This window comes from Lepidochelys kempii, chromosome 10 (genome assembly GCF_965140285.1).
Source record: "Lepidochelys kempii isolate rLepKem1 chromosome 10, rLepKem1.hap1, whole genome shotgun sequence".
Taxonomy (NCBI): Eukaryota; Metazoa; Chordata; order Testudines; family Cheloniidae; genus Lepidochelys; species Lepidochelys kempii.
Window position 1 is genome coordinate 30,119,954 of NC_136389.1, and position 27,259 is coordinate 30,147,212.

Sequence of the window (27,259 nt, forward strand, 5' to 3'; positions counted from 1 at the left end):
ATGGCCCCAGCAACACAATAACAGGGGATAAAGAATGAAGTGTTTGTGTGATACTTGCACTACATTAGCACTGGCTGGAGACAGGTAAATTCAGAAGAATTAAATTCACTCCCTTTGGGCCTCTCTGAGTAAAGTGCCCTAGAAATGCAAGGCTGGAAAGGACCTCAAGAGGTCATCTAGTCCACCCCCAAGCTGAGGTAGGACCAAGTAAACCGTGGCCATCCCTGACAACTGTTTGCCCAACATGTTCTTAAAAACCTCCACCGATGGGGATTCTACAACCTCCCTTGGAAGCCTAGTACACAGTTCAATTAACCTTTCATAGCAGTGAGCCCCAAACTTTTCACATCACACACACAACCCTTATCCCAAGGGTAAGCCACAGCTGTGGGCAGGTCTGGGGGGTGGGAGCAGGACTGCAGCCACGGCTGGAGGTGGGGCTGGGACCGGGAGCAGAGCCGCAGCCAGGGGCCATGGCTGAGGCTAGGGGCGGGAGGGGATTGGAGCCAGGGCTCTGTCTGGGGACAGAGTGGAGCTGGGTGGCTCTTCCCTCCCGCCCATGGGGGCTGGCCCAGGCCTTGCCATGCCATGCCAGGCCCCCCTAAGGGGACATGCCCCACCATTTGGGGACAACTACTTTATAGTTAGAATTTTTTTCCCTAATATCCAATCTAAATTGCCCTTGCTGCAGATTAAACCAAATTACTACTTAGCCTGCCTTCAGTGGACATGGAGAAGAATTGATCACCCTCCTCAGTATAACAGCCTTTAACAAATTTGAAGACTGTTATGAGGTCACCCATGAGTCGTCTTTTCTCAAGACTAAACCTGCCCAGTTTTTTTAACCTTTCCTCACAGGTCAGGTTTTTGAAACCTTTTATTTTTGTTGCCATTTGCCGGACTCTCTCCAACTTGTCCAGATGCTTCTGAAAGTGCGGCACCTAGAACTAGAAACAGAACTCCAGCTCAGGCCACACCAGGGCCGAGCAGAGCGGGACAAGTGCCTCCCGTGTCTTATATGACACCCCAGGATGCTATTACCTTTTTTTCCTTGTACTTTTTTTGGGGGGGCAACCGCATCACATTGTTGACTCTCATTCAATTTGTGATCCCAGGTTCTCTTCAGCAGTACTCCCACCTACCCAGTTATTTGCCGTTTCTATGTATGCTTTGGATTTTTCCTTCCTGAGCGTAGTACTTTGCACTTGTATTTATTGAATTTCATCTTGCTCGGTAAATATTTTTAATGCTAGTTTATCAGAAAGGTTCTCCCGAGCTAGGGGCAGGTGCCAGGAGCAAAGAGTGGAGCAGGTGTCAAGAACTAGCTGCTGTTCTTCCTTGGTCCATCTTTATCTTAAGACAAAAGCCTTCAGCAAAACCCAAGGGATCCGCCAATTCTATAGGAGTTTGCAGGGGTTTAAACTTGCCATGTGACTGTGCGGCACAAAGGACACCTGAACTGCAGCTGACTGCTAGAGCAGGTCAGTTCATGTTCATCTGCCTTTAGCCTGTAGGCTTGGCTGTCTGAAGCCTTCGCTGAGGCAAGGCTGAACTTTTGACTTCTCTGTCAAGCTAGCTGCTGAAGAGTTGTAGGGCAATTCAGAGGTAGGTGGGGTGTGTGTGTGTGTGTGTGTGTGAGGGGCCTGGTGATACTCAAACAGACAATATTTGTAATTTGCAGCTAGGCTTTTGAACCATGCCAGTGCCAGACTGACAGCGCAGCATGTGTCCTTGCCGGCACTTTGGTCACTTTCTAGCTACTGTACCAGTTTCTACCTCCTATGGCCATGCTCTTAGTCTGCAGAGGTGTGAAGTCATAATAGGGTTTTTGGTATCTTTGCAGGAGTGTTAACAGCATATGTAATATATTATACAAGTCAGAAATGATGAAGGCAGGTGCCAAGTAATACCACACCCTGGTGGCCCAAGGGGTAGCTTGAAGCTTTCATTGGCCCAGTGTTGAGAATCTCATGCCAAGGAATGCCTGGGCTGAACTGCCTGAAGTAACCCTTGCCTAAATGCTCCAGGAAAAATTTGGGGGTGGGGGAGAGGAGGAGGAGGAGGAGGTTGGTTTTTTCCTCCAGGGGACAAGAGGGTGAAACCAGTGGTCTTGGGACAGTGAAGGTCATGAATTTGGAGAAGGGTGGGGGAAGCAGGGAATGTTAACCCCATCCTCCTCTTCTGTAAGAGAGATTGGTACGCTAACAATGGCAGGTTTCAGAAAACAGGTAATTAGGGATGCATGCCTAGCTCTGTGACCCTAGAACAAAGTGCAGCATGGAAACCGGATATCTAGGAGCATCCTTTGGCACTGTCTGGCATTGTGAATATTCCAGTGAGGCTTGAAAACCTGTAGCAAATCAAGCGGCTTGAACAATAAGACGCCTTTGGCCAATAAGACAGTTTATCGTGTTGGTGAGATTAGACTACTGGTGATTAGCCAATCGCTCTGGGAAGCTTTTAAATTTGCTTTAAAACATCCTTTCATCAAAAGAGAATGGCCTTAATGGAAGGCCTTACAGACCTGGGGAGATCTGCAGAGACGAACACAGGATGTGGGGACACGACTTGATGAACATGCTAACAGACAGAGGGTGAGTTAAGGATGCGAGCTCTGAAGGCCAGAATTCCACGCAGGATAGTCTCTCTTCCTACTCTGGATATTTGAGCTTGCTGACCGCCTGAAATTTATACCATTCCATTCAGAGATCTAAGAGCAGGGGAGCTGGAATGTGTCCTCAGAAGCCTGTGCTATTTTAAGGGCGGGTGCTATTCCTAGCAGCAGGCCACACAAGCATGGGCAGTGGGAAATCAGCCTCCCAGATGCTGCGGGTGTACACACTGCTTTGGTAATTGACAGCCCCCAGGCAGGCTGCACTGTGCACATAATGACATCTGAGCTGATCTCCCTTCTGTGGTTGGTTGGCTGAAGGAACTTGCTCTTGTGTGTGACACAAGAGAGTCTTCCAAGTCCATCATATTTGCTCTCTATTGACTGGGAGTTTCTGGCAACTTAACCCAGTAGCCCACGTATAGCTGAGTCCAGCCTCCATTTGCACCAACAGCAAAGAAGTCCGAAGGGATCCATGAGACTGGTGCAGGAAGAACCCTTTCCACCTGTGACGGTGCACCCTATAAGGCTTTATAGAAATAAGCTTATGTATATATGACATAACTGGAATATGTTTTATGCTACATATGCCATGTAACATATCTCAGTAAAGGTTATGATCTACTGAGTCTATTCATCCTATTTGTATGCATGTATCATTTTTGTATTTGAAGTTATGAATATTGGCTGTGTACTTGTTTGATTTTAAACAGCTTTAGTAAGGCTTTTGATCAGCTTCTTTAGAAAGGAAGTTGCAAGTTAAGTGCATCTTGATTGACCACTTAACGGACAACAGATCTTGGAAGGCTCCAATCCACATAAGAAGCCTACATGAGGACGTTCAAGGACGTCAAAGACATGAGGATGTGAACCATGACTGCTACCTGTAAGTTCTGAGTCATGCATGGACATGCGACTCCAAAAATCCATCCTGTAGCTGGAATTCTACACAGGGGAAGGGAGAAGTATCCACTCACAAGAGACCGTCTATTTAAACCCCTAGGAAACCCCTCCATTTTGTCTTCAGCTGGCTCAAGAGATGGGGTAGAGAGGCTAAGGATACCTGAAAGAAATTGGAACAAAGGAGAGTAACCACAGGAGTGTGAGTGATTGCTGGACCCAGACTAGAAGGAGACTAGTCTGTAAAAGGAAGCTTACTGAACTCCTCTGAGGGTGAGGTTCTATCTGTATTCATTTTTCTTACTGTATTAGATATAGACTTGAGTGTTCTATTTTATTTTGGTTGGTAATTCACTTCGTTCTGTCTGTTACTACTTGGAACCACTTAAGCCCTACTTTCTGTATTTAATAAAATCACTTTTTACTTATTAACTCAGAGTATGTATTAATACCTGGCGGGGGGGGACGACCAGCTGTGCATCTCTCTCTGTGTTTTAGAGGGCGAACAATTTATAAGCTTTATACAGGGTAAAACAGATTTGTTTGTGGTTTGGACCCTATTGGGAGTTGGGCATCTGAGTGTTAAAGACAGGAACACTTCTTAAGCTGCTTTCAATTAAGCCTACAGCTGTTAGTGGACGTGGTTCAGACCTGGGTCTGGGTTTGCAGCAGGCTAGTGGGTCTGGCTCAAACCAGGCAGGGCACTGAAGTCCCAAGCTGCCAGGGGAAAGCAGGGGCAGAAGTAGTCTTGGCACATCAGCTGGCACTTCCCAAGGCAGTTTCTGTGATCCAACCCGTCACACCATCTTCCTCAGTTTGTCTGCCCTAGGGACTTCAGCAGGAGTCATAAGCTCCTTGTACAGTACATGATCCTGTTTGTTCATTTATTTACAGTTGCACCCACCACCATACTAGGCACTTTCCATAAAACCTCCTCTCCAAGGAGCTTGTAGGACAGACAGACAAGTAGAGCAACTTGAATGCATATCAGCTTGATTCACAATAAGCAGCATGGCAGTGGGTTATTAGGAGGTACTCAAACACGGACAAAATTCAGGGGAGGCCTTGCAGATAAGCTTGGGGTAGGGGTGTTCCATGCATAGGAGGCAAGGTCTGGAGGTGATGGCATGTGAAGCATTCATGTAGTAAAACTTGACATGGTTAGAGGTTTGTAATGGAGCTAAATTTGAGGGTGGGGAGGGGGAATGGGTTTTTCATGGTGTATTACTCCATTCTCTTCACTTAATGCCTTTCAGCAGAGGATCTTCAAGTGCTTCACAGAACTGAATAGGAATAGAAAAGTTGCCATAAGTTTAAAAAAAAATTAGAACTTCCACAATTTTAAAAAAAAAAACTTTCCTCTGTAGTGTCGGTAATGCAATCTGCTGCACTGGGCTAGTGCAGGACTGGGTGCTGGGGAGAAAGTGAAACTGATAGTCTAGCTTCACTGTCCAAAAGAAGTCTAAGTCAAGAAAACAACCTGCATTGCCAGGGAAAGCGTACAGTAATGCACAGCATTTGCCTAAATTGAGAGATTGGAGCAGCCCTTCGTTTTCCTTTATTTCCTCAGTTTTACATCTCCTCCTGGAAGTCAGTCCTGGTGTCCTCAATCCTGACTCTCCAGGCTAGGTTACCCTACTACCTCCTAGGAGGTGAGATGGAGTAGGAACTAAACCACTGCTTCCAGCAAAGAGCCCAGAGAACACAAGTCACACAGTAACAGGAGGCGGCAAAAGACTGCAAAACATTGCCCAGTGCCAGTTTCTTTCTAGGAAAGGCCCCTGAACATGTGTTTTCTTTCAGGTATCAAGACGACAGACACCTTTCCAGCACATCTATTGGGATGAAGCACTAGTTCACACAAAGGGACACTATCAATTTAGGTCCCTGTATAAATCAACCTGTCACTAACTACGTTACCAATACAGATTGTTGGAACGGATCTTAAGATATTCAGTTTACTTTTCACTCCTGATGCTGTTTATTTTTGGTACTTCCCCTAGCATGGGCCTCCTTCAGGGCAGGAGGCATACAGGGCAGCTACGCATATTGCTGCTCGGTCAAGTTCTAAAATAATGAAGTAAGACTAGTCAATTTCATTTTCTTTATAGGCCAAATTTCTAGGCAGTGTTGCTTCAGCACTAGTGTACTGCCCAAGTACATTATGCAATGCTGCAGGGCAGCCGTTCTCTGCCCAGCTGTTTCCTTGGGAAGGTCAAAGCCATTTTGCTTGGGCCAGAGGTTTGGTAAAAAGCTCATTTTCACAAAGCCTAAAGATAGTCAAATTTGGCCTAAATACGGCCTCTTTAGTAAGAAAAAGGTTGGTTTAATCGCTATGAAATCTAAAAACATGAAACATCTTAAAGCAAAGGAGACACATTGCTTCTTGAATTCAAGCACAGATCTGGTACCAGGAGTCCACTCTGCAACCTAGAGTAAAGACCACTACTGCTCTGCCTTCCCCACAATGGAATAGGTTACCCCAGTAACAACAAGCTTAGAAACAGCAGCCACTAACTAATGACTCACTGCTAATGAGTCACTCCTTCCTGTTAGAAGTAGGCACACAGCCCCTATGGAATAACTAAGATAACAGCCCAAACACACATCTTAAATAAGCTTTATCTCCTGGTTTGAAGAAGGATTCCTCTTCTACATGTCAACCTTAAGCTCTCTGCTAATCTTCTCTACACAAACAGCAACTCAAACTACAGTAGGTTGTGGCAGCTGCCTGTGGGTCACGTGGAGGAGACATTGGAGAGCTGCACCACAGTGCTCTGGTAAACCCCATAAAGCACTATTGTCCACTCTGGTATCCCTTTCATCACCGCAGAGATACAGGGGTGCGCTGCTAAGCAGAAGCCAAGTGTGAGGCTGAGCTTTCACCCTCAGCAGCTAGACCCACCAGCACATTTCTCCTCCAACAGGCAGTAATCACAACCCTAAAAGGGGAAAGGAGGAAGAGTTTTGACATTAACCAGCAGTTGCCACTCCCCGCCCCCCCAATCACTCCATGGAGTTTAAGATGCAAAACAGAAAAACAGCACAGCCAAACATAACATTAAGTCCCGTTCAGGTTCCCAGCCATAGTATTAGAACAAGCTAACCTGCTTGCATTTGCCCTTCCAGCTCCTTGCTGCAGTAACTCTTCCCTGAGTTCTTCCAAGGAAGAAGCCCCTTGGAGTCATGACTCTGCAGGCACTGGACTAGTCAAGAGCTAAGTTCCTTTTGAGTCTGTAGGCAATCCAACATGATTCAAGTGCGTACAGCAATGAGCGATTCAGTCATCCCATCCCCCTCCTTTCAGAGTGACCCACTTGGGACAAACACTCATTGAGCAAAGCATTGCTCACCTCCAGCTTTCACTTCCTGCAAATCCTACAGCCTGAATCTGCCAAGGCTCCACACCAGAATCCAGGCCACAGACTGTGGAACTGCCTCTTCCTGCTACAATCACTCTCCAGGGCTGACTTATTACCAGATCAGGAGAAAATCCCCGAGCACCTGATCTGAACAGCTGCAGCAGCTGCCTGGGCAACTCCAACCCCTGAATACACCCAATTAGCCAAGTGCCAATCTCACCATAACAGTTAGCAAAAGGACTTTTCCTTAGGCTGCACACAGACCCCTTCCCCTTGAAAGGAGGGTCTACAATGGTTGTCACTTCAGGCCTATCCTGTTCTATGGCCTTGTCTACCTCAGAGATTATAGCACCAGCTTTTGCACGGCTATACTATCAATGCAGCTTCACTGGTGGTGGCAGCTGCGACAGAACCGGTGCAGACACCCCATCAGTGGCCACCGGTGTTCCCAGCAGCGTAGACCTGCTCTGAGCAGGGGTAGGTAACTCTGGGCTTAGCACACTTGTGGCTGACTGGAGTCCTGTCTAGCGCTACCAACAGCGGAGCTGCAGCCACAGTGGGAAATAGCAGCACAAACCCTAACATGCACACCGGGCCTAAGTACTACCGTGTTTTTGGAACCAAATTGGGACACCCATCTGACTGGATACAACCAATATGGCCGAGTTACGCGCACAGCAGCATTTTGCCTCACACCAGTCATGGGTCAGCCATGGCTGAAAGTCCGCACTGCCAAGCGCGTCTCCGTGCACGACAGCACGATCCCTTCTGCTAGCCCAGACCAGCTCAGCATGCACCACACACAGACCACCACCACCAGCACGTGGAGCAACGTGCACACAGCCAGAGGAAGAGAGTGGCCAGCCTGGTTCCATAAGCATGGTTAAGGGGGCCACCAAACAGTGTTATCAACTGGTTACAGTCCCAGACCTAGACACAGGGTTAGCTCCCAGAGGAGTAGCCATGTTTCCAGCCAGCCATACCATGACAGGTTACAAACTCGGGTCAAGTTATAGTGCTGGGAGAACCTTGGGGGACCCCGAGTGAGAAAGTGCCACACGAGAGAGATCTCTCTCCAGTAAAGGAAATGACACTCTAAAAAAAAAAAAGTCACAATCCTTCTGAAAAGAGGGGGCATTCCCCTCCCTTACACCACCCAAGCTACTCTGTTCCTATCCCTCACCTTCCAGCCTCCATATCCTCCCCCAAACCCTTTCAAAGGATAAAGGTCTAGAGAGAAGGTGCAGGTGACTCAGTACAATTCCCCACATCTGGGGTGCCCCTCTCACCTATCCCCTCTCCACAGGATAAGGGAGTAGACGATGCATTCCTGCCTACCCTCTGCCATCCACCATGCCCCAGAGAATGTGAGCACATGCCCAGGGCATCTGATCTTTACACAACTCCTCCTGCTTCTCCTCTGTGGGTTTCCATAACCCGTCAGGCAAGTGACCTAGAAACAGATTACACAACAGATGTGCCTCAGGAGTCTGGACTGGGATATTTCTGCCTCTAACAGCACAGACGGCCAAGCACCAAAGCAGAGCAAGCAATAAAACACCTCACCAGCATAATTCTGCTGTACATGTGCAGACGTTTCAGCCCAGAACCTGCCGAGTCCTGAGTACTTCCTGCGTGCTCTGGAGAGGCAGCGCTCAGAATTAGGTTATCCAGCCTCATACCAGAATATCCTTGAGGGGAACATTATCCTCTCGGCTCATGAAAGGAAACTGAAGGGGATTATACAGTAAGTCAGCACAGTGTTACATAACGATTCCCAGAACAGCTCTGGCTTTCTCCCCATGCCAGTCACTTCTCTAAGGCTAGAGAGAGGCTTCACAAATTCCCCGCTAGTACACATTACCGCTGAAGTGACTGGTTTGGACCTTGCATGTTAGGAGAAAGCTCCTTCAGCAGGCTGGGTAAAACGAGGTGAGGCACCAACCTTCTTGCTTGTTCTCTGCCTGCATTGCCTCCAGCACCATGCTGAAGGAGTCCCCTGCCTACCCAGGCAGCTATTTGTGAAGGAGAGCTGGCAGTTGGGCTCAGAGGAATCGCGCTTGCCTACATCTTACAAATGCTGCTCCAGAGTGGTTCTGTGGTCACGTGGCTCCCACAGTGGGGCAGTCTGCAGACAGTGGCGTGAAAGAACAACAGGCCCAAGTGCACAGATCGAGATGGGAGAAAATGGAGGACAAATCACTGCACGTAAAACCCAGTTAGGGGTCTAGCAAGCGCATGAAGGCTCATCCACATTGGAAAAATTACCTCGCATTACAACATAACCTATAGGGGCCCCACTAGCTAACATGATGTGAAGCACTCAGCGTAGACAGAGACCGCTGTGTCATGCGAATGGGCTGTGAACAGTAGGGTTCACCTTAGAGCCAACCGAGACCAGCTGACACCACATCAAAACACAACGTATCCCTTCCTACGTGGAGTCACATTTACCATTGTGCAAATTACCATGACTCCTCAAGGTTGTGTTCTAGCTCAATGCAATCCTCCACTGCAGAGGAACCTGGGGGGGGAGGGGGTGGGGGAGGGAAAGAGGGGAGAGAAGGTATGTTGTCAAGTTTGGGGCTGAAAAGCTCCAAAGCAGCATCTCCCCCCCCCCCAGAGGAGAGGAGGGGTGTTGCATTGCTCTTTAGTAGCCACTTCTAGCTGGTGCGGGGAGGCAGGGTGGGGGAAGAGACATTTTGACTGACTCTAGAAAGAGCTGTGACCCTCCCTCATGGAACAAACTGCCTAGGGAGGTGGTGGAAGCTCCTTCACTGGAGGTTTTCAAAAGGAGGCTGGACAGTCACTTCTCTTGGATGGTTCAGCCACAACAAATCCTGCATCTTGGCAGGCCATTAAACAAGATGACCCGTATGGTCCCTTCTAACCCTATGGTTCAGATGTTGTGTCAATCACCATCCAAGGCTCAAAGAGAGTGGACTGTAGCCAGCAGTCCTTTCTGTGTCTGGTTAAGCCAGGCCAGCACTTAGGGAGACCCTGTGCGGTGATACATGGCAGCTCAGGCTCTAGGGTTGGTCTCCTAGGCTAACCAAGGGCCATGTGTGTCCAGCAGACAGAATAAAGAATCTTCATGATATTCATCATAAGAGAACTCTGTCTCTTATCTACCCAAGGGTAACACAAGAGATAACGTGGGTGGGGTTGGGGGTGGAGGGAAGGTATGGAGGAGTCAGGACTCCACCAAGGGAAAAGCCCCTCCAAAAACATGCAAAGCAGTTATGGAGACAGGTGAGAGCCTTCTGCGACTGAGCAAATTACTTCCACTCCAGCCCAGAGACTGCCAGTAAGAGATCCACTGGACTCCAGAGCTATAAACACTGATCTAGTGTTAGTGCCTTCTGGACAGGAGCCAATGATCTGCCTCATTCCTGCAGACTCGGTGAAAGGAACGATTCAGTTAGCTCCAGCTGGTTATTACAATGCATCCACAACTGGGCAACACAGCAGACCTTCCAGGACCATGACATGCACTGTAGCTGGATGCCACTTATCCTGGAAATCACGGACCTGCTCCATCTCCCACCCGACAGGAAACACCATTCCAGTCAGGCTATTCTGCTACAGTATTCGCCTTCATTTGTTACCTAAATACAAACCTACTGAAGGTCGTCTTGATGCCAACAGGCAGAGGACACAGGGGGTGCAGCACCTAAGGTTGTACAGGGACACCCATGGTCAGATATCTGCATAACAGTTCACTAAAGAGCAGCATGAGAGGTCTCCATCAAGAGCCAGTAGCCCACTGCTCATCATAACCATTGTGAAATATATGTACAGATAATATTTAAGGAGTTTAGAGGAGAAAAATGATGCTCTTAAGGTCTTGGCATTAAGGCAGGACCCCAGCAGGTGACATAGCTTGGAGATGTTCCCTTCAGGCAGGAGGTAGCTGAAACCCATCTCTCCGTCTGGCCATTTGTGCATGATATGTCTATTTGCATACTGAATACAGGTACACAAGGACAGACTGCAAAAATCAACAGGGTAAAAAACCGCAGGGGGTATCCTGTGTATGAATAAAGACAAAGAGCTGGGCTGGTATATCCTGAAGTGCACAGAGATACACAGAATCCTTCACCAAGGAGGTAAACTGACAGCATACAGGGGATGTTTCATAAGAGAAGGGTCACAGTCAGCTGGCTGTAAAGCACTGCAAAGATTCTGGGCAAGCAATACCGGGTTAGACAGGAGAGTGTCTTGTTAATTAACTCTAGGCTCTAAAATGCAGGTTATGATTTTATTTTGTATGTAGCCATTTGTTTCCAACACTTCTATTTGCTGCTACTTGAATCTCTGAGCTTTGTTAAACTAATACTGGATTTCACTATAGACAGATGCGAGTTAAGGAGAGCAGTGATCTGAAGTGGACCTGGTAAGCTGGGATGTACTGGTCCTTTGGGAGCAGCAAATCTGTGAATACCACGAGTGCCCAGGGAGGAGCTCACAGGGCTTGAATGTGCCCATTACTAACCTAGAGGGGAGTGTGTGTGTTGCACCTGGCTGGTGGAGTGGGGGAGCTGAATGCCAGGCACAGACAAGGCTTCCTCGCACTAAGGGTGGGCAGTAGTGAGGTGCCTCCCTAACCCTGGGTACCCCCAGGAAGCACCACACAGATCCAGACATGATCAACCACCAGGATATGTTGGACTCTGCAAACAACCCTTCAGCAGTGGGGCCAGAAGCCACGCTCCACTCAGGAACGATCGCTAGTTGGACACATTTCCCTTGTCCCACTTTGTGGAAAGTCTGGTACCCTGGAGAAGGAAGGTAGTGAAGCAAAGCATCCAGGGGCAGCAGGGCTCTTGGGGATAGGAGCTGAGCAGGCCAGATGTACCACTGGACACATACAGACCCATGAAAAGTTTGATCCAAGTTATTACAAATAAAATGCACAAGGGTGTGATGCACGTGCACTTCCCTGCAAGACAGGACAGTTTCAACCAGTCATTTCCAGAAGCTGCAGTGGGAATTCAAGTAGGCAGGACATAACCCAGATTGGAATTTGGCCAGGACACTCTGGTTAACAGACTTACACTCTTACCGAAAGTGCTCTGCCTGAAATATGTAACACCCACAAGTGCCCAGGGTCCTCAACTTTACTTTGTCAATTGAGATCTTCATGGCAGGGACCATCTTCTCTTTATATACAATGTATCTAGTATAGTGGGGCCCAAGCAGGTTTTTAGGCACTACTGGAATACAAATAATAAGGACATCTCCAACAGCACAGTGCCCCCTAACACCATGCCAGGCATTGATTCAGTACTGATAAAAGTACAAGTCCACTGAAAAACTGACACCCCGCTCTGGTGACCCTTAGAGCTTTCCCATCCAGGTCCTGACCTACAATGACCCTGCTCAGCTTGAGATCACATCATTACAGTACATGGTGATGTGTCTGCAAGCAAGAAGAGAGAGGATATGACTGAAGGAAGAGTCTAGGGCCTGAAACACACTGTATGGACTCCTTCAGTGAAAGGAAACTTACATGAATTCTAGGGCAGAGCCACCCAAAAGGAATGTAGTTCTGGGGTCAGTCCCTCCCAACTATTCAAGTGAAATAATTCTAAGCCAACAGGGGTCTCAGCCCCAACACTGCCTCAGTACCACATACTGAGCATCAACAACAGAAGGCAGTTAAGGGAAAGAATTTTTTGATGTTCCCAAAAATACACATATTAAAGTCCAGAGTAAACAAATGCAACCAGCAACTGTTTCAGAGCCTTGGATGAATCAAATAGCTGCTCTCATTTGCTCTCAGCAGCAAAGAGCATTTATCCAACACTTCATATTCAGTACATGAGAACCATCCCACACCACCAGCTAGAGAGGAATGCATCAGAGGCGGTCTGCTCAGGCTGATGCTGCTCACTCCCACTCTGTGTAATAATGGAGGGGGTACAGAAACTGGACAAGCGAAGGCAGCTAAGACAGCGTGTCTAACCAGGGCTGACATTTTTGGTATCTGTCCAATGACAGTAACCTGGGCATTAGGATGTCATGCTGTTCGTACTGCATCAGCACAACATGGTACTGTGGCCTCAAACCATCAGGTCACACTGAAGCAGGTCGTAAAACAGCAGGACTTTTGTGGGCTCTGAAAAGTATCTCGAGACCTGTTCGCTTCTGCCAGTCACATTAAGGATAATCCAGGAACTAACAGGGCAGGCTGGAAAGTGGAAGAGGAGACATCTTCCTATAAAAATATCTGATATGGACCATTGCTGGACACAGGTATCCAAGTAAAAAGACCATTGCCTTCTGAGTGCAGACCAATTTCTATAGTTTTAATTATTCCATTAAAGTAAGACTTGGTTTCCCATAGTAATATCCATTTTGTAAGTACTGCACTGATCTATACTAGGCAATTTCATGGGCCATGTATGTGTTGCTCAGCTCCCGTCAGTGTACAGGGACAGTTATTTTGAAACCCTTTTTCCGCCTCTTGCTCATCTCACAGATACTCTGGGCTAGCGTCAGCCAGAAATGCCATGTCAGTCACACTCTGAAAACTGCGTCACTCTCTAGGTCACGGCAGCTCCTAAGGAGCCTCGGAGCAGTGGGCACGCAGTCTGCTCGCTGCCAAGTGCCATTGTGCGTCAGTCGCAAAACATTCAAGGGCAGAGTGGGTAACATGCACCTGCAGGCCAGTGCCTCTCCAGCACTTCTTCAGTTACAGAGATGCTGTACTCAGAGCTCCATCCAATCTCTTCGGCTGCTCTGCAAAGCTCTCTCCCATCTGCTGCAGCATTCCAGCTGCTCAGACAGAGATTGCTCTCCTTGCTCAGGGGGAATACTCTCCTGCTAACAGGATCCAAGCGTGAAAATGGAGGCTGCAGAAGCGTGTGTAACATACCTTTTTGTTACAATTCTGATTCTGCCGGTCTGGGATATAATCTAGACTTGCACTTTTAACCTGTTAGGGACTCCTCAAACTTTATACTAGGATGCATCAATATTGTAAACTTTATAAAACACTGGACTGCAGTTGACCTAGATACCCTTCCTGTCTGCATGTCTTGTCATATAGACAATATAAGCCATTGTTGTATCCATATGGGGTGGATTGAGGGATCCATGGATCCTATGGATGGATGCACTGAACCTGTCATTCTATTGCAAACCAACCCATTAAACTAACATGACATTCCCTAGTCACCACCACGCTTGCATGTTATACCCCTTTCTCTCACCCTTTATCTTATTGAGTTAGATTGTAAGCTCTTAAGACTGTCTTACTATGCATCTCTACAGCACCTGGCACAAGACAAATGAGCTGTCGGGTCAGACAGAGGACTGTATGTACCTTTCAACAACCGCGGCGGCGATCAGGGAAGGCATAATACAGAAGAGTTTAAAGAAACAGTCAGTCAATCTGTTTACACCCCAATATGTACCTCCCTTAAATAGGACCTGAAGCACATACGAAGCTATTTAAAAATCTACGCTCCACAACAGAATACACATGGGCACCGAGGAGTTACAAATCAAAGCCAGACACATCCCATTATCATTATTGTTATTTACTCTGGTTGAGTCCTTTAGGCACTGCTGGGATTGGGGCCCTATTGTGCTAAGTGCGGTCCATACACTCCCTACCCCACAACACTCACAGCCTGAATAGACAGGTAGTACTATCATCCCCATTTTACAGATGGGGAACTGAGGCAGAGAGATGTGAAGTCCAAGGTCACATAGGGGATCTGTCATAGAACTAGGAGTTGAACTCAGGTCCCCTGCTTCCAAATCGAATGCCTCAAGCACAAGATCATCCTTCACCCACCATGAAGCGCTGTACTGAATCATTGCACTCCAGAAAACATGCCCATAGCATTTTGGGGCATCCCAATACCGAAGAGGATGAAAATGCTTGGCTTATGGGGACGCGTAAGTATGAGCATAAGTGATGGCAAAGTCGTTTGCTGAAGAGTGAGCTTGTTTCATTTTACTCCCACTCTCCATGCGTAACTGCCACCCAGTGACAGTTAAGCACTCTGCATCTGTGTGAAATGCTCACTGCCTCCCACGCTAGTGGAACATTCCATTTAAATCCGTCTAATAAGATAATGGATACTGCACCGTGACTGATCCACTGTCACTAGATTCAAACATCAGCGTCTCTAGAATCTTTGTGACTTCAGCCTTCACAGTAACAGCACGTTATGCCTGGCGGAGTGAGGACGCTGGGCCTCAGGAGATCTGAGTTGCACTCCTGGCTCTGCCACAGACTCCCTGTGGTAGACAAGGCCACACAGAGTAAGGGCCTCACATGGGCTGCGTGACCTTGGACAAGTAACTTCATCTCTGTGCCTCAAATTTTCCCCATCTGTAAAATGTACCTAATACCTTTACAGAGGTGACACAAGGTTTTAGTTAATTAGGCATATAAAGGACTAAATGTCACTTTTCATTCCCAAAGTCTTCAAACCCCAGGGAGCTAGCAGTTGTGTCAAGTAGAAAGCATCCTGAAACCAGAGCAAACAGACCCCATCAAGCAGGGCTTTGGAGCGGAGCCCGGAGCTGGAGAGTGGAGCAGCTCCGGAGCAGTGGAGCTGCAGGTTTTTGCCTGGAGCAGAGCCGGAGCACAGCTCTAAAGCCCTGCCATCAAACCCTAGCCTGCAGGAGTTCTGCTAACAAGCTTACAATGGATTTGTCTAGAGGCAAATGTCCTGTATTAGCAGGCAACCTATTGACTAGCATCTGGCATCAGGGCAATCCTGCTAAGTTAGACTGTGATGGTGCTGAGAAGCAGATGTACATCTGGCATGTTAGTGCTATTTGCACATCTCTTTGTAATGACCATTGCTGTATTGTTTTAACAGGGGCTGCACAGAGTCAGCATGGCGGGGAAGATGCTTGCTCTGGTAGGAGCTTTCTGCAACATGCTTTGTTAGCCTGGGATATGTTTTACAAATTTCCATAGCACACACGGCCCTGGCGTTCGGTTCACAAGTTCGCAAGGACAGAAAGCCAATGAAAAGAATCAGTCCAACACTGAACAAAAGAGGGCCTTACGCTTTGCCTTTCACACTAGACTGGTTGTGAAGGAGCCTCAAGGGGACTGGATTCCTCTCAGTTTAGAAAGCACCACCATAATGGCGCATTCAAAATTTGGGAGCCAATTGCAAGAGCCTGCCAGCCAGTCTTATTCCACCTCTTGTCAAAGCAGTTGAGAGGCTGTTTCGGATAACCAGGTCCCAGACCAGTTGTATAGTAATATACCAGCTGTACATTAGGAAAGGCACCAAGGGCCACTGCTGTCATGCAGTAATCTAGAAGTAGCAATGGGGCCAACAGAATCCAAGGCTGAAAACCATTCTAGGGAATGGTGCATACATCCTCCATCCATGGACACACTCCAAACCATTCATCTAAATGTTTCCCCCTTTACTCACCATCTGTATCAGCCACTAGGAAAAGCTAGAGTCCTAGTTCAGTAGAAAGGGCTCATGGAACACACTGGGGATGTTCCAACCCAAAAAGGCTCAGTCTCCCCAAGCAGCTACACAGCTACTGAACAAGATGCGACAAAGATGAACTCATATGGGGGCCTCTGGGCTGAATGACCAGCTGCCCGGTGCTTCCCTCTGAAGTCTGCCAGAGCAAGGTGCAAGCCCACCCAAGGGCTATTCAGCTCACTCCTTAGAGATCTGTAGCTGAGTCAGAAATATCACATTAGGAGTAGCAGCAAAAATCGCCCAGTTATAGAACCAGAGCCCTTACCTTTATCCACCACGATGGGGATAGCATCACATAAGGCTGATTGATAAATTTTGTAGTTCAAAAAAGGCCAAAATTTCAATGGAAAAAAGGGGAAATTTGTTTTTGAAGAGATTCCCCTCCCCCTACTTTTTAACCAGCTCTAATCACACTTACCTACATAGTCTCTGTCCCATGCACACGTCTCACGCCAGATTGAGAAGGATCATTGAAACCTATAGAATCACCTCATTGCCACTTTATTAATAATATTCCCTCACCTTGGGAGTTTCTAAGCAAAATGGTATTTTGGGAGTCTGGGAATATCCAAAGATGGTTCCTTAAACCAGGCCCTAACCAAGCGCAGCTGGCTGCTTGCCCGCACTTTCACAGGCATGGATAGCCTTTACCAACAACAGTCCCACTAGCTTTAAGAATCAGCTGCGAAGGATGCAGCTCTATCTTACAGATGGCTGCTCAGGGACCCATGCGTCAGAGAAGCAAACAGGGTAAAAAAAAAAAAAAAATACTAACCAGCACAAATGGCATGATTTTTCCTGTCCTTCTGACACTGTTCTCATGCCTATGGGCAAGAAATAAACTAATGAACTAATTTTACTAGATTAAAAGAATACTTAGATTGAAGCAGATTTTGATTATTTCTGAAGTATGGCAGTGAACGTAGCAGATTGAAATGGAAGGAAGAAATCTGTGCCCCGAACTCATCCTAAAGAAAGTTCCTCTACAAATCGATGGTGCCCAACCTTATTGCACAGGAAGGCGCCATAAACCTAAGCACACCTTTGTGTGGGCCAAACCGATTCTCCATATTTTAATAAGACAGAATGTTACCCGTATTGATTTATATTTTATGTATTTATATAGAAACAACCTATCTACAGTATTGTCTATTTAGGCACTTGTGTAAGCTAAAATGATGTAAACATTACAAAACGCTAATGAATTGACCATTAGTATATTGTGTTGAAGCAGGCCGCATGCCTTATGAAACGCTCTGGTGGGCTATGTACGGCCCGTGGACCCTGCTCTAAATAACTCATGATCTCACACCAGAGCCCTAACACCTGACGATGCCAGACGTTGCTGTCGAGAGTTCAGCTGTAGGAGAAGAGGTAGAAGTGCAACATCACTCACCGCCATGACGAGCTCAAAAGGGTATTTGTAGACTCGAACAGGGGACTGGTACTTCTGCACCATTTTTAACCGCACATCTGCAATGGGAAGGGAATAGTGGCTTTTAGATTTTTACCCTGAACACAAAAACTCTAATAAGCATCAACATATATTTTGCACTTTTTATCACTAGACCTTAAAGTGCTGTGCAAAAGGAGGTCAGTATCATTATCCCCATTTTACAGATAGGGAAACTGAGCCACGGAGGGGTGAAGTAATTTGCCTAAGGGTCACCCAGCAGGCCAGCAGCACTGTCAGGAATAGCACCCAGGTCTCCCTCGTCCCAGTGTAATGCTGTACCCACTAGGCTACACTGTCTTGCATATAAGCAGTGCACGTTTCTGTGTCCCAACACCATTGCTGTGAATCCCACTTAGAGCTTAAATGCAACTTACAACAGCAACAGATGTTCAGAGCATGAAACAGATTGCTAGGTCAAAGAGCTGCTTGACCATACCTGGGAGACTGAGACCCTTGGGCGGCTCACCAAGCCTGAATTCCAAATTGTGTCTTCTACCCGCTGTCTCATACCACCACACAAATCCACAGTGCTGGAACAGTTACACCTGCATCTCCTTGTCTGGCACATGGGATTTAAAACATCTCTTAACCCACCTGATTAAGAGAGCCAAAGGAGGCAGAGTGCTCACAAAACCTGCCCACCACTTAACCAAGAATCGCACCCCACTGACAAGTGACAACGCCAACTGCTCACAGTGGAATGAAGGAAAACAACTGCCTCCCTTGGTTACAAGCAGTACAGACCTCAGCACTTCCTTTATCCAAGCCACCCATCAGAATTCCTCCGCTGCCTCCTTCGCTGGGGTTTTAACCCTCAAACACATGCCAGTAACAAGTATCCTGAGAGAATATGTACACCCTTAGAAAAAGCGTGTTACGTGGCTTTCTGCATGTGTGTCCCATGAATACCAAGTGTCTGAGAATGCTAGGAACACAGAAGACAGGCTCTGGGTCTGAGAATCCACGCAGCTCCTACCCCACTCAAATTCCAGTGCCGAGCAGACACTGAAAGTACTGTCACTCAGCACGGAACTCAACAGCTACGACACAGAACTAACCCCTGCTTTAAGCTGAGGATTAGAGGTGAAACAGAGCTAAAAGGTTCTAAGCAGCAATACACCCACCAGCTTCAGGAAGATTTCAACAAGAAAGCCACTTTACCCTCTCACAGGGAAAGGTCTAAGCACCTCAATATTAGGAGGGGGTGGGGGGGGGGATTTGCAAAGAGAACAGCCTATCACAGTTCAGAAGTTTGGGGATAGCTCGTAGTAGAAGAGTCTCACGTTCAGCCAGAGACACACTTAACTCTTTCGATCCATAAGACAGGTTCAGGGCTCAATGGATCTTAGAGAAACCGCATCAGCACTGAAATTGAATAGCGGCAGGCCCAACAGTGTGGAGAGACACCATCACCAGGGCACCCGACACCAGCAAAAAGCAAACAGGGTGAGAGCAAATAAGCACTCAGAAAGCCAGGCTGGTATCATGTAACAGGTACCCGAGCCAAGAGGAGCACTGGGCACCTTGTGCCGTAAGGCTGTAATTTGATTATGTAGCTGTGGTACCTGGCCTGTGCAGGGACCTTCTGGGTAAGCGCTAACATAGTGGAAGAACCCTAACAGCCAAAGGTATTCAGCCGTGATCTGGTTAGCACTCGCTGACCTGGCTCCCATATATGAAATCCATGCCCTCTCTCTACAGGGGGGCAACGAGTCCTGCACAGAGAAAGCAGCAACCTAGAAAACAGCAGTCAGTCTTAATCTGTGTCCACACTAGAGAAATGAGCCACTGCTAACTGAACCTGCAGAATGGCAGCAGCATAAGGTCCAACGAGGCAGCAAAACAGTCGCCATGCTGGTTTAGGAACAGTTTTGTTTCGCCCGTACTTGCGCTGCACCACACTGTTACAGAGTTACCGCCCCGCTGGGTGCCTATTCCACACTTCCCAGCCAAATTCCCTGTAACAGTGGCTTGAGAAAGAGTTTGAAAGGTTTAGGAGTCAAGAGGGGCTGTGGGAGAAAATATCAAACTCAAAATGCCCCAGAAAATTCCCCATCATTCCCAGGGAAAAGGTGCTGGCACAATTTCCATTTTCAGAAAAGCTTTAGGAATTCAGGATAAATGCCCCTCTTTCACACAGCCAGAATGGCTTCTGCCGAAGCTTCTAAACAGCACTCATGAGACATTGAAGGTAGCCCTGGAATGTACCTGCTGAGTACCTGAGATAGAGACTAGCAGTTGAGGAATTTCGTGCTACATCATACATAAAACTCCCCCCTCTGGACAGTACTTAGCACTATGTTAACTGGATAAAGCTTAGTTTGTGGCCATGGTCTGCGCTCACTCTCTAATGGGCTAGAGTTGTTCTTCAGACCTGGGACAAGCAGAAATGGCTGCAGAACTTCAGATAGAAGAAGATTTGTCCATCCTTCTGTGGCCAGACAGCACAGACACTCCAGCCCCTTAACTACCCAGATGACAGCACTGCTCCCCATGGAAAACACCATGAGATCCTCCTATAGAAACCTGACCTGCCTAGTTACTGGTCAGTTGGACCAGTTTAGGGCTCAGAAATCCATGGTGGCAGAGGTCACCATGAAGGTAGGTATGCAGAAACACTACATAAAATGCATTGCAGGGGCATGTCACTGAAACAGCCAGTATAGCAGAGATCATGGAGGAATTTTTCAGCAGTGGATTTCCCAAACTGTGCAGGAGCGATTGATGGAACCCATGTGCCCACTCTTGGCCAGTCTCCAGCAATACATTAACCAATGGATACTATTCGGTAGTGGTGCAAGCCTTACATGGATCACCTGGGAAGGGCCCAGCTGTGCCGAGAATGGCCCAGTGACATGCCCACGGCCAATTATTTTCCAGAAATTCGAGACTTTGAGGGAAAGGGACTATATTCCCACTGAGGAACATTAACAAAGCCTCCATCTCGATTGTGATTCTAGGTGAGCCTGTCTACCCACTTTTGCTGTGGCTCATGAAGTTGTTCCCAGGTTACACAAACCTTAGATAGTGGTGAATCAGCTACAGATTCTGGGGTGGGGGGGGAGGGAAGGGTGGAAAACATGGTGGAGGAGTGATGCTGGAGATTTCCTAACCCACAACAGTTTAGTAACTAATATAGCAATAATATCTACCTGCTGCAATTTGAACAAGAAAAAGAAAAAAGGGGGTCCTTAATGAGTAGGGAAGTGAGTAAGCAGCAGGGCAAGCAGCAACCTGTGCACGGAAAGGCAAACTATTGCACCTGGGGCTGTTGTTACTGATTAGCCCAGCATGCTGTTCAAATTAGAGGTTTCAGAGTAGCAGCCATGTTAGTCTGTATTCACAAAAAGAAAAGGAGTCAAATAAATTTGTTATTCTCTAAGGTGCCACGAGTACTCCTTTTCTTTTTGTTCAAATTAGAACTATTCTGTACCCTTTGCTATACAGATGGGAGAACTGGGGAAAGAATATTTTATTTAGAATCAGACATTCAAGCTAACATCTAGTTTACCATTTTTATTATTCCCATGAGGGCTTTTCCTTTTATCTTTGTACAGGCAAAAAGATTTTATGACGTGTAGCCAGATGTATGGAAACAGAGGGTGGGAATTTCACAGGAACCACAACAACATAAGAGCACAAGTGCAACAAATAAATAAATATATATCAATGGGACTTGTGCTCCCAAATCACTTACACACTTCACTGCAGCACTTACTTCTAGCTGGGATTTCAAGAGTGCTTTGGGGAGTATGGGACACTTTGAATGGTTTCCTGCAGTTATTTCTCATTGTTTAGCAGCAATTTGGCTTAGAGTTGGAGGGCCATTGTGGAGGACAAAACTGTTGAGCAATCGATATTAAAAAGAGTCCTACTTGTCTGACTTTTCCTGGAATCTGCTATATTACACACACAATGACCAGCTGCAGTATCAAACCAGACTAGCATCTACAGTAACTAAAGCAATAGTATTTTACAGAAAGAAGTGCATGTTTGGGGCTCTCATTTTCCTTGCCCCATTCATGTGAAAGTGGGGAATACCTGAGAAACTACAGGAGAGTAGGGGGAAGATCAACAGTAGTTGCTGTCCTGGTTACCACATTTGTATTGGCAGGAGCCAGTTGCTGGATCAACTGTTACGTCATGTTTTCTTGACCTTTTAAGTTCTCTCATTGGAACCATCTGTTCTCATGTCACTCTTTCCTCGCCTTCTGGAAATCTCTGGAGATTCTAGAATCTCCTGCCGAAAACTGTTGTGTCCTCCAGAAGTGAGCCTCATCCTCATACCAAAGCATTTGATCAAAATCCCTTTTCCATCTCTCTTGATGAGAAGCAATAGGACTTTCCAGCTTCTTTTTTCCTGGATCTGAGATCCACCAACCATTCCACCCTCTGGATTCTGTCCACCTGCCTCTATGCCTATGGAGCAACAGAGCCACTACAATGAAAAATAAGTGGCAGGGTTATTTACCTAGCAATATCTCATCCATTCATTGGAATACCAAGGGATGCAATAAAATTAGGATACAAAAGTGGAGTGGTGGAAAGGAAGGAGGAATCATGGAGACTCGCAGAACAAGGAAGAAGCAAACACTTCCAGCTACCTGTGAAGGTTTAACAGTCTTCTTATCAGTAAATGAGTGGCATTGTTAATGACAACCCAGAGGAAAAAAAAATTTCCATATGGTCTCGAGATAAGCCCCCGTTGATACCTAATACAATGCAAAGCTGCATACTTGGCATAGAAGGCTCCTCATTCCCAGGTTTCTCCTCCTGCCAAACTGGCTTGAATGCCGTGAGCAAAAGCTTATGCTCAAATAAATTTGTTAGTCTCTAAGGTGCCACAAGTCCTCCTTTTCTTTTTGCCACAGTGTGGCTGGGTCCTGGGATTTCCCAGAGAGATCCTGGAAACATGTTGGGAATCGCTCAGTCTGGCATCTCGCATGCCAGCTCCTCATCCCTCTTGGGCACCCGGTTCAAAAGGTGGCATTCACACTACTGCACTGCAAGTAGTCTCCATGCTAGTCAGTAGCACAGGAGGTTGCATGGAAGGTCCAATGACTCAGTCCAGCTTAGAGAACAGATACATTTTACATGCAGAGCTGGACCTACTTTTCCTATCCTGAGCTTTATTGGAAGGAACTCTGGTTCCAATATTTAATCTTTTCACAGCACCACTTGGTGTTCTGATTAAAGAACATCTCTGCTAGTTGCCTGGAGCCCCAGTTACACAGCACAGTGCTCCTTACAGAGTTCAGCCTCTCCCGGAGCTCATCTCCCCAGATGGCTACCAGCATCTGCATGTCAGCCTCAGCAGACTTCCAGGAAAAAAAAACGCTAGACATGCTAGCAGATGAACCAAGATGAAGTTGATCACTGGCTAAACAGTATACAACTGAGCCCCATGGTGTGTGCGGTGCTATTTGTACAGCTAAGTGTCTTCAAACAAACTTGTCCCTGGTGTAGTGGAGTTCACAGAGTGGAACTGACAGGCTTTCTAGACAGCGACTGATGCACTAAGAACAGAGGTAGGCAAACTACGGCCCGCAGGCTACATCCGGCCCGCAGGACCATCCTGCCCAGCACCTGAGCTCCTGGCCCAGGAGGCTTGCCCCCGGCCCTTCCCCTGCTGTTCCCCCTCCCCCGCAGCCTCAGCTCACTACCCCGCCAGCACAATGCTCTGTCCTGGTGCCTGTCCTGGTACAGCCGCGCCGCCAGTGCTCCAGGCAGTCGGTAAGGGGGCAGGGAGTGTGTGTGTGGGGGGGGGTTGGATAGAGGGCAGGGGAGTTCGGGGGATGGTTGGGGCCAGGAGTGGTCAGGGAACAGGAGGGTTGAGTGGGAGCAGGGGTCCTGGGGTGGGGCAGTCAGGAAGGAGAAGAGGGGTTGGATGAGGTAGCAGGGGGCAGTCAGGGGCAGGGAGTGGGGGAGTGGATAGGGCAGGGGTCTTGGGGTGGGGGCAGTCAGGAAGGAAGGGGGGGTTGGATGGGGCAGGAAGTCTGGGGGCAGTCAGGGGACAGAGTGGAGGGGGGCGGGGGAGGGAGGGTGGATGGACAGATGGGGCAGGGGGTCAGATAGGAGGCAGGGGCCAGGCCATGCCTGGCTGTTTGGGGAGGCACAGCCTCTCCTAACCGGCCCTCCATACAATTTCAGAAACCCGATGCGGCCCTCAGGCCAAAAAGTTTGCCCACCCCTGACTAAGAAGATCTACCACACTACCGGGACTGTTATGCAGGCACGCCCTGTTCACAAAAGGCACAGCACCGGTGGAGAAGGGACTGAATTGGACCTTTGAGCAAGGCTCACCATTGTATCATCTTCAAACGGTTTCATGATATATTCAGATGTTCCTATTGCTGCACAAGTCATGGATGCAATGTGTGTTACTAGTGTGCCAAGAAAACCCAAACTACCAGTATGCCGACCCAGAGAACAGCTGGGCCTGCTTTAACCCTGCACTAAAGCCAGTCAAGGTGCACACAGGAGCGGAGCCAAACATATCAATACTTTTATATTAACTTGGGGGGCCAGCCTTTGAAGTTAGAAATATTTGGGGCCTCATTTTCAGCAACCCACAGTTCTCAGTGGCATCAAATGGAGTTGTGCACAACCAGCCCTTCTGAAAGTCCTTTGTTTAAAAATATTATTTAAAAGGTCAGTTAGCAAGACAAAACCAGAGCTTAGCATTCCATCCACTGAATTCCATATTACATTTAAATGCAAGGCACACTTCTCCAGTATCACCATCTCTGATCTAAAAAACACAGTGTCACGTACATAAAAACAAAACAAAAAACCCCTAACACCATCAAAGAAACTATCAAAGCACACCTCTGAACAAACACAATTTGCACCTGGAGAGAGGAGGGGAGAACAAACACATGAAAGTCATTTATCATGTTGCTTAATACACTACTGGAAGATTATTACTCTGATACCATGGTGATGAGCACAGAATAAGAACATATATAGAAAAAAGAGCTTAATGATATCCATGATGAGGCTGGGGCAGACATGCCAATGTTAGCTCTGTGTTCATTTCAAGCCCAGGCAGAAGGGAAGAAACTTTGAAAGGTTAAGACTGCTAAGGGAAAAAGAGTTATTTTCATGCTTTTAAAACAACCAGAAGGCAAGAAGTTAAATATGGGAACCAGAAATAGAAGGCAACAAGAACTTAGTCTGTTTTTTTCTAAATGAATTTTAGAGTGTAAAGTGATTTACTGCAAGATAAGTGTTTTCAGGCTTGTCAGTTATTCATCACCACTCCAACAGCTTTACTCCTCTCTCTGCTCCCCTGAGGCTCTTAACTACGATCTTCTCCAATCAGCAAGACTGATTTTTTTTCACGTCTCCTTCATTCCACCCACTCGTCCCCTCCCTTCCCTGTACTCCTCAGCCCACTCTCCTACCCACAGAGATAGTGCCTGCACCAGGCAACTTTAGAGGAAAAAAATCCCACCCATGCTAGTGCTTGTTCAGTTGTACCAGTGGAGCCCTAGTACACGCAAGCCTCTGGCGTTCTGTCAGAGAGAACCAGACACTCCCGTCCAGCACCACTGACAGACCACCTTAGGGCTGCCAACTTGCAGCTGATGCGGTGGGAATTTTCTTCTAAGCTACTCTAGAGTAGCCTTACTATCACTGTGAAGTCTTGAGCATCTAATGGGCAGAAATCAAATCCCTGGTTGGTTCAAGTGAGGATAGACCATTAACTTCTTCCACATCACACAGCAGTTTGCCCCTAACCATTGTTACAAGTTTGGAACTACCAAAGGGTGCGGGACACACTGGATCAGCAGGCATCAGCACAGTTCAGGACTTAAGTGCATTGGGAAGGCTTCATGGAGTCCCACATTGGAGCAGTTGAGGAGAAAGGGTGATATAGGTCAGCATTCAGAGACATTAGCGGTGTTATGTGGGAGCCCAAGACAGGATTAATACAGAGGGCTGCAGGTCAGGTTGAAAAGCATCAGCAGAGCTGTGTGAGAGCCCAAGACTGGAGCGGCGGGGCAGGGAGTATGTTTCCAGACTTTATGGTTGCAAAGAAAAGCTGCTGGATGGGACCCACAGAAGTGCCATTTTCCTGAGGCTGCAGGCTGGCAGCTCCAGTTCCAGAGCTGCTGCTCAGCACCTAACTTTACCTAGCTGGGTAACTGACCTGAAGAGCTCTATGTAGCTCAAAAGCTTGTCTCTCTCACCAACAGAAGTTGATCCAATAAAAGTTATTACCTCACCCACCTTGTCTCTCCAGTTTTACAGGGGCTGTTTAGAGCCCCGGGGGCAGCAGCGAAATTGTCCAGGGTCAAATCAATTCCCTGCTGCTCAGAGCAGCAAGGAGGGCTGGCACTGGAGTTACACAGAGGAAGAGATTCCCTGCGCCCTGCCCCTCACCCAGGAAGAGGGGGCTGGAGCGGACACGATCCGCACGACAGGGGATGCGGCGAAATGGTTCTTCCCAGCTGGGTGAGGCGGTGAGCAACAGCAAGCAGGGTCTAGGGCCAGCCCCAGTCTGGACCCCAGCACAGCTCCTCGCCCCGGAGCGGGAATGGGGAGCTGGGTTGCGACCTCAGCTGTGGGGAGACTCCCCAGGGTCTACCCCGCTCTCCGGGGCGGGCAGCTCACGGCACCGTCCCCAGGCCCTGCCCGCAGAGCCCCGGGCGCCGTAGCGGACGGCTGGGGTGCGCCACCTGCCAGGGCGGAACTAGCCCCGTACGGAGGCAACCGGAGCTCCGAGCCCCCGGGATGCACCAGAGCCGGGACCGGCCCGGGACAGCAAAGCAGAAAGGGCGGGGACGGAGGCAGGGAGCCGCCCGCAGAAGAAGGGGGAGGGGCGCCAACTCGGAGGAGGCACCTGGCCGGGGGCTGGCAGCACGGAGCTGCGGGGGAGCCGGGCCGAGCCGGGCAGCGACACGGAGCCGGGCCGGGGGCGGGAGCCGGGCCGAGAAGCGGCAGGGAGCTGCGGGGGAGCGGAGCCGAGGGGGGGCAGGGCGGGGAGCCGGGGGGAAGCCGAGCCAGACAGCGGCACGGAGCTGCGGGGGAGCCGGCCGGCAGCGGGAGCCCAGCCGGGGTCGGGGGCAGGGAGCCGGGGGTAAGCCGAGCCAGACAGCGGCACGGAGCTGCGGGGGAGCCGGCCGGCAGCGGGAGCCGAGGGGAAGTCGAGCCAGACAGCGGCACGGAGCTGCGGGGGAGCCGGCCGGCAGCGGGAGCCGAGCCGGGGGCGGGGGCAGGGCGGGGAGCCGGGGGGAAGCCGAGCCAGGCAGCGGCACGGAGCTGGGGATGCTGCCCCGGCTGCGGGGTACCGCAGGGGCTGGGAGCCGGCCCCACTCTCCGGCACTCACCCTCACACCGCGCCGCGGAACAGCCGGACCGGATCCATGGCGCAGGCAGCGTCCCGGCCTCCTGCTGCCGCGGCTGTTCCCCGGGTCAGCGGCATACAGCAGCCCTTCAATCG

General features: G+C 48.5%; 1 protein-coding gene across 3 annotated transcripts in view; it reads right to left on the reverse strand.

Annotated features, from left to right (window-relative positions):
- The window catches only part of SEC14L5 (SEC14 like lipid binding 5), a 58,885-nt gene extending 31,647 nt beyond the window's left edge, over positions 1–27,238 (reverse strand). For 2 of the 3 annotated variants that reach the window (XM_073362547.1, XM_073362546.1), the window contains exons 1-2: positions 27,147–27,238; positions 17,752–17,828 (exon numbers count right to left, since the gene is read on the reverse strand). In XM_073362547.1, coding sequence (XP_073218648.1) covers positions 17,752–17,814 — 63 coding nt within the window. In that variant the 5' untranslated portion in view covers positions 17,815–17,828; positions 27,147–27,238. Of the gene's footprint in view, positions 1–17,130; positions 17,170–17,751; positions 17,829–27,146 lie in introns of those variants that run through there. The other variant, XM_073362548.1, reaches the window with a different exon arrangement.
- Positions 27,239–27,259: the final 21 nt, after the last annotated feature.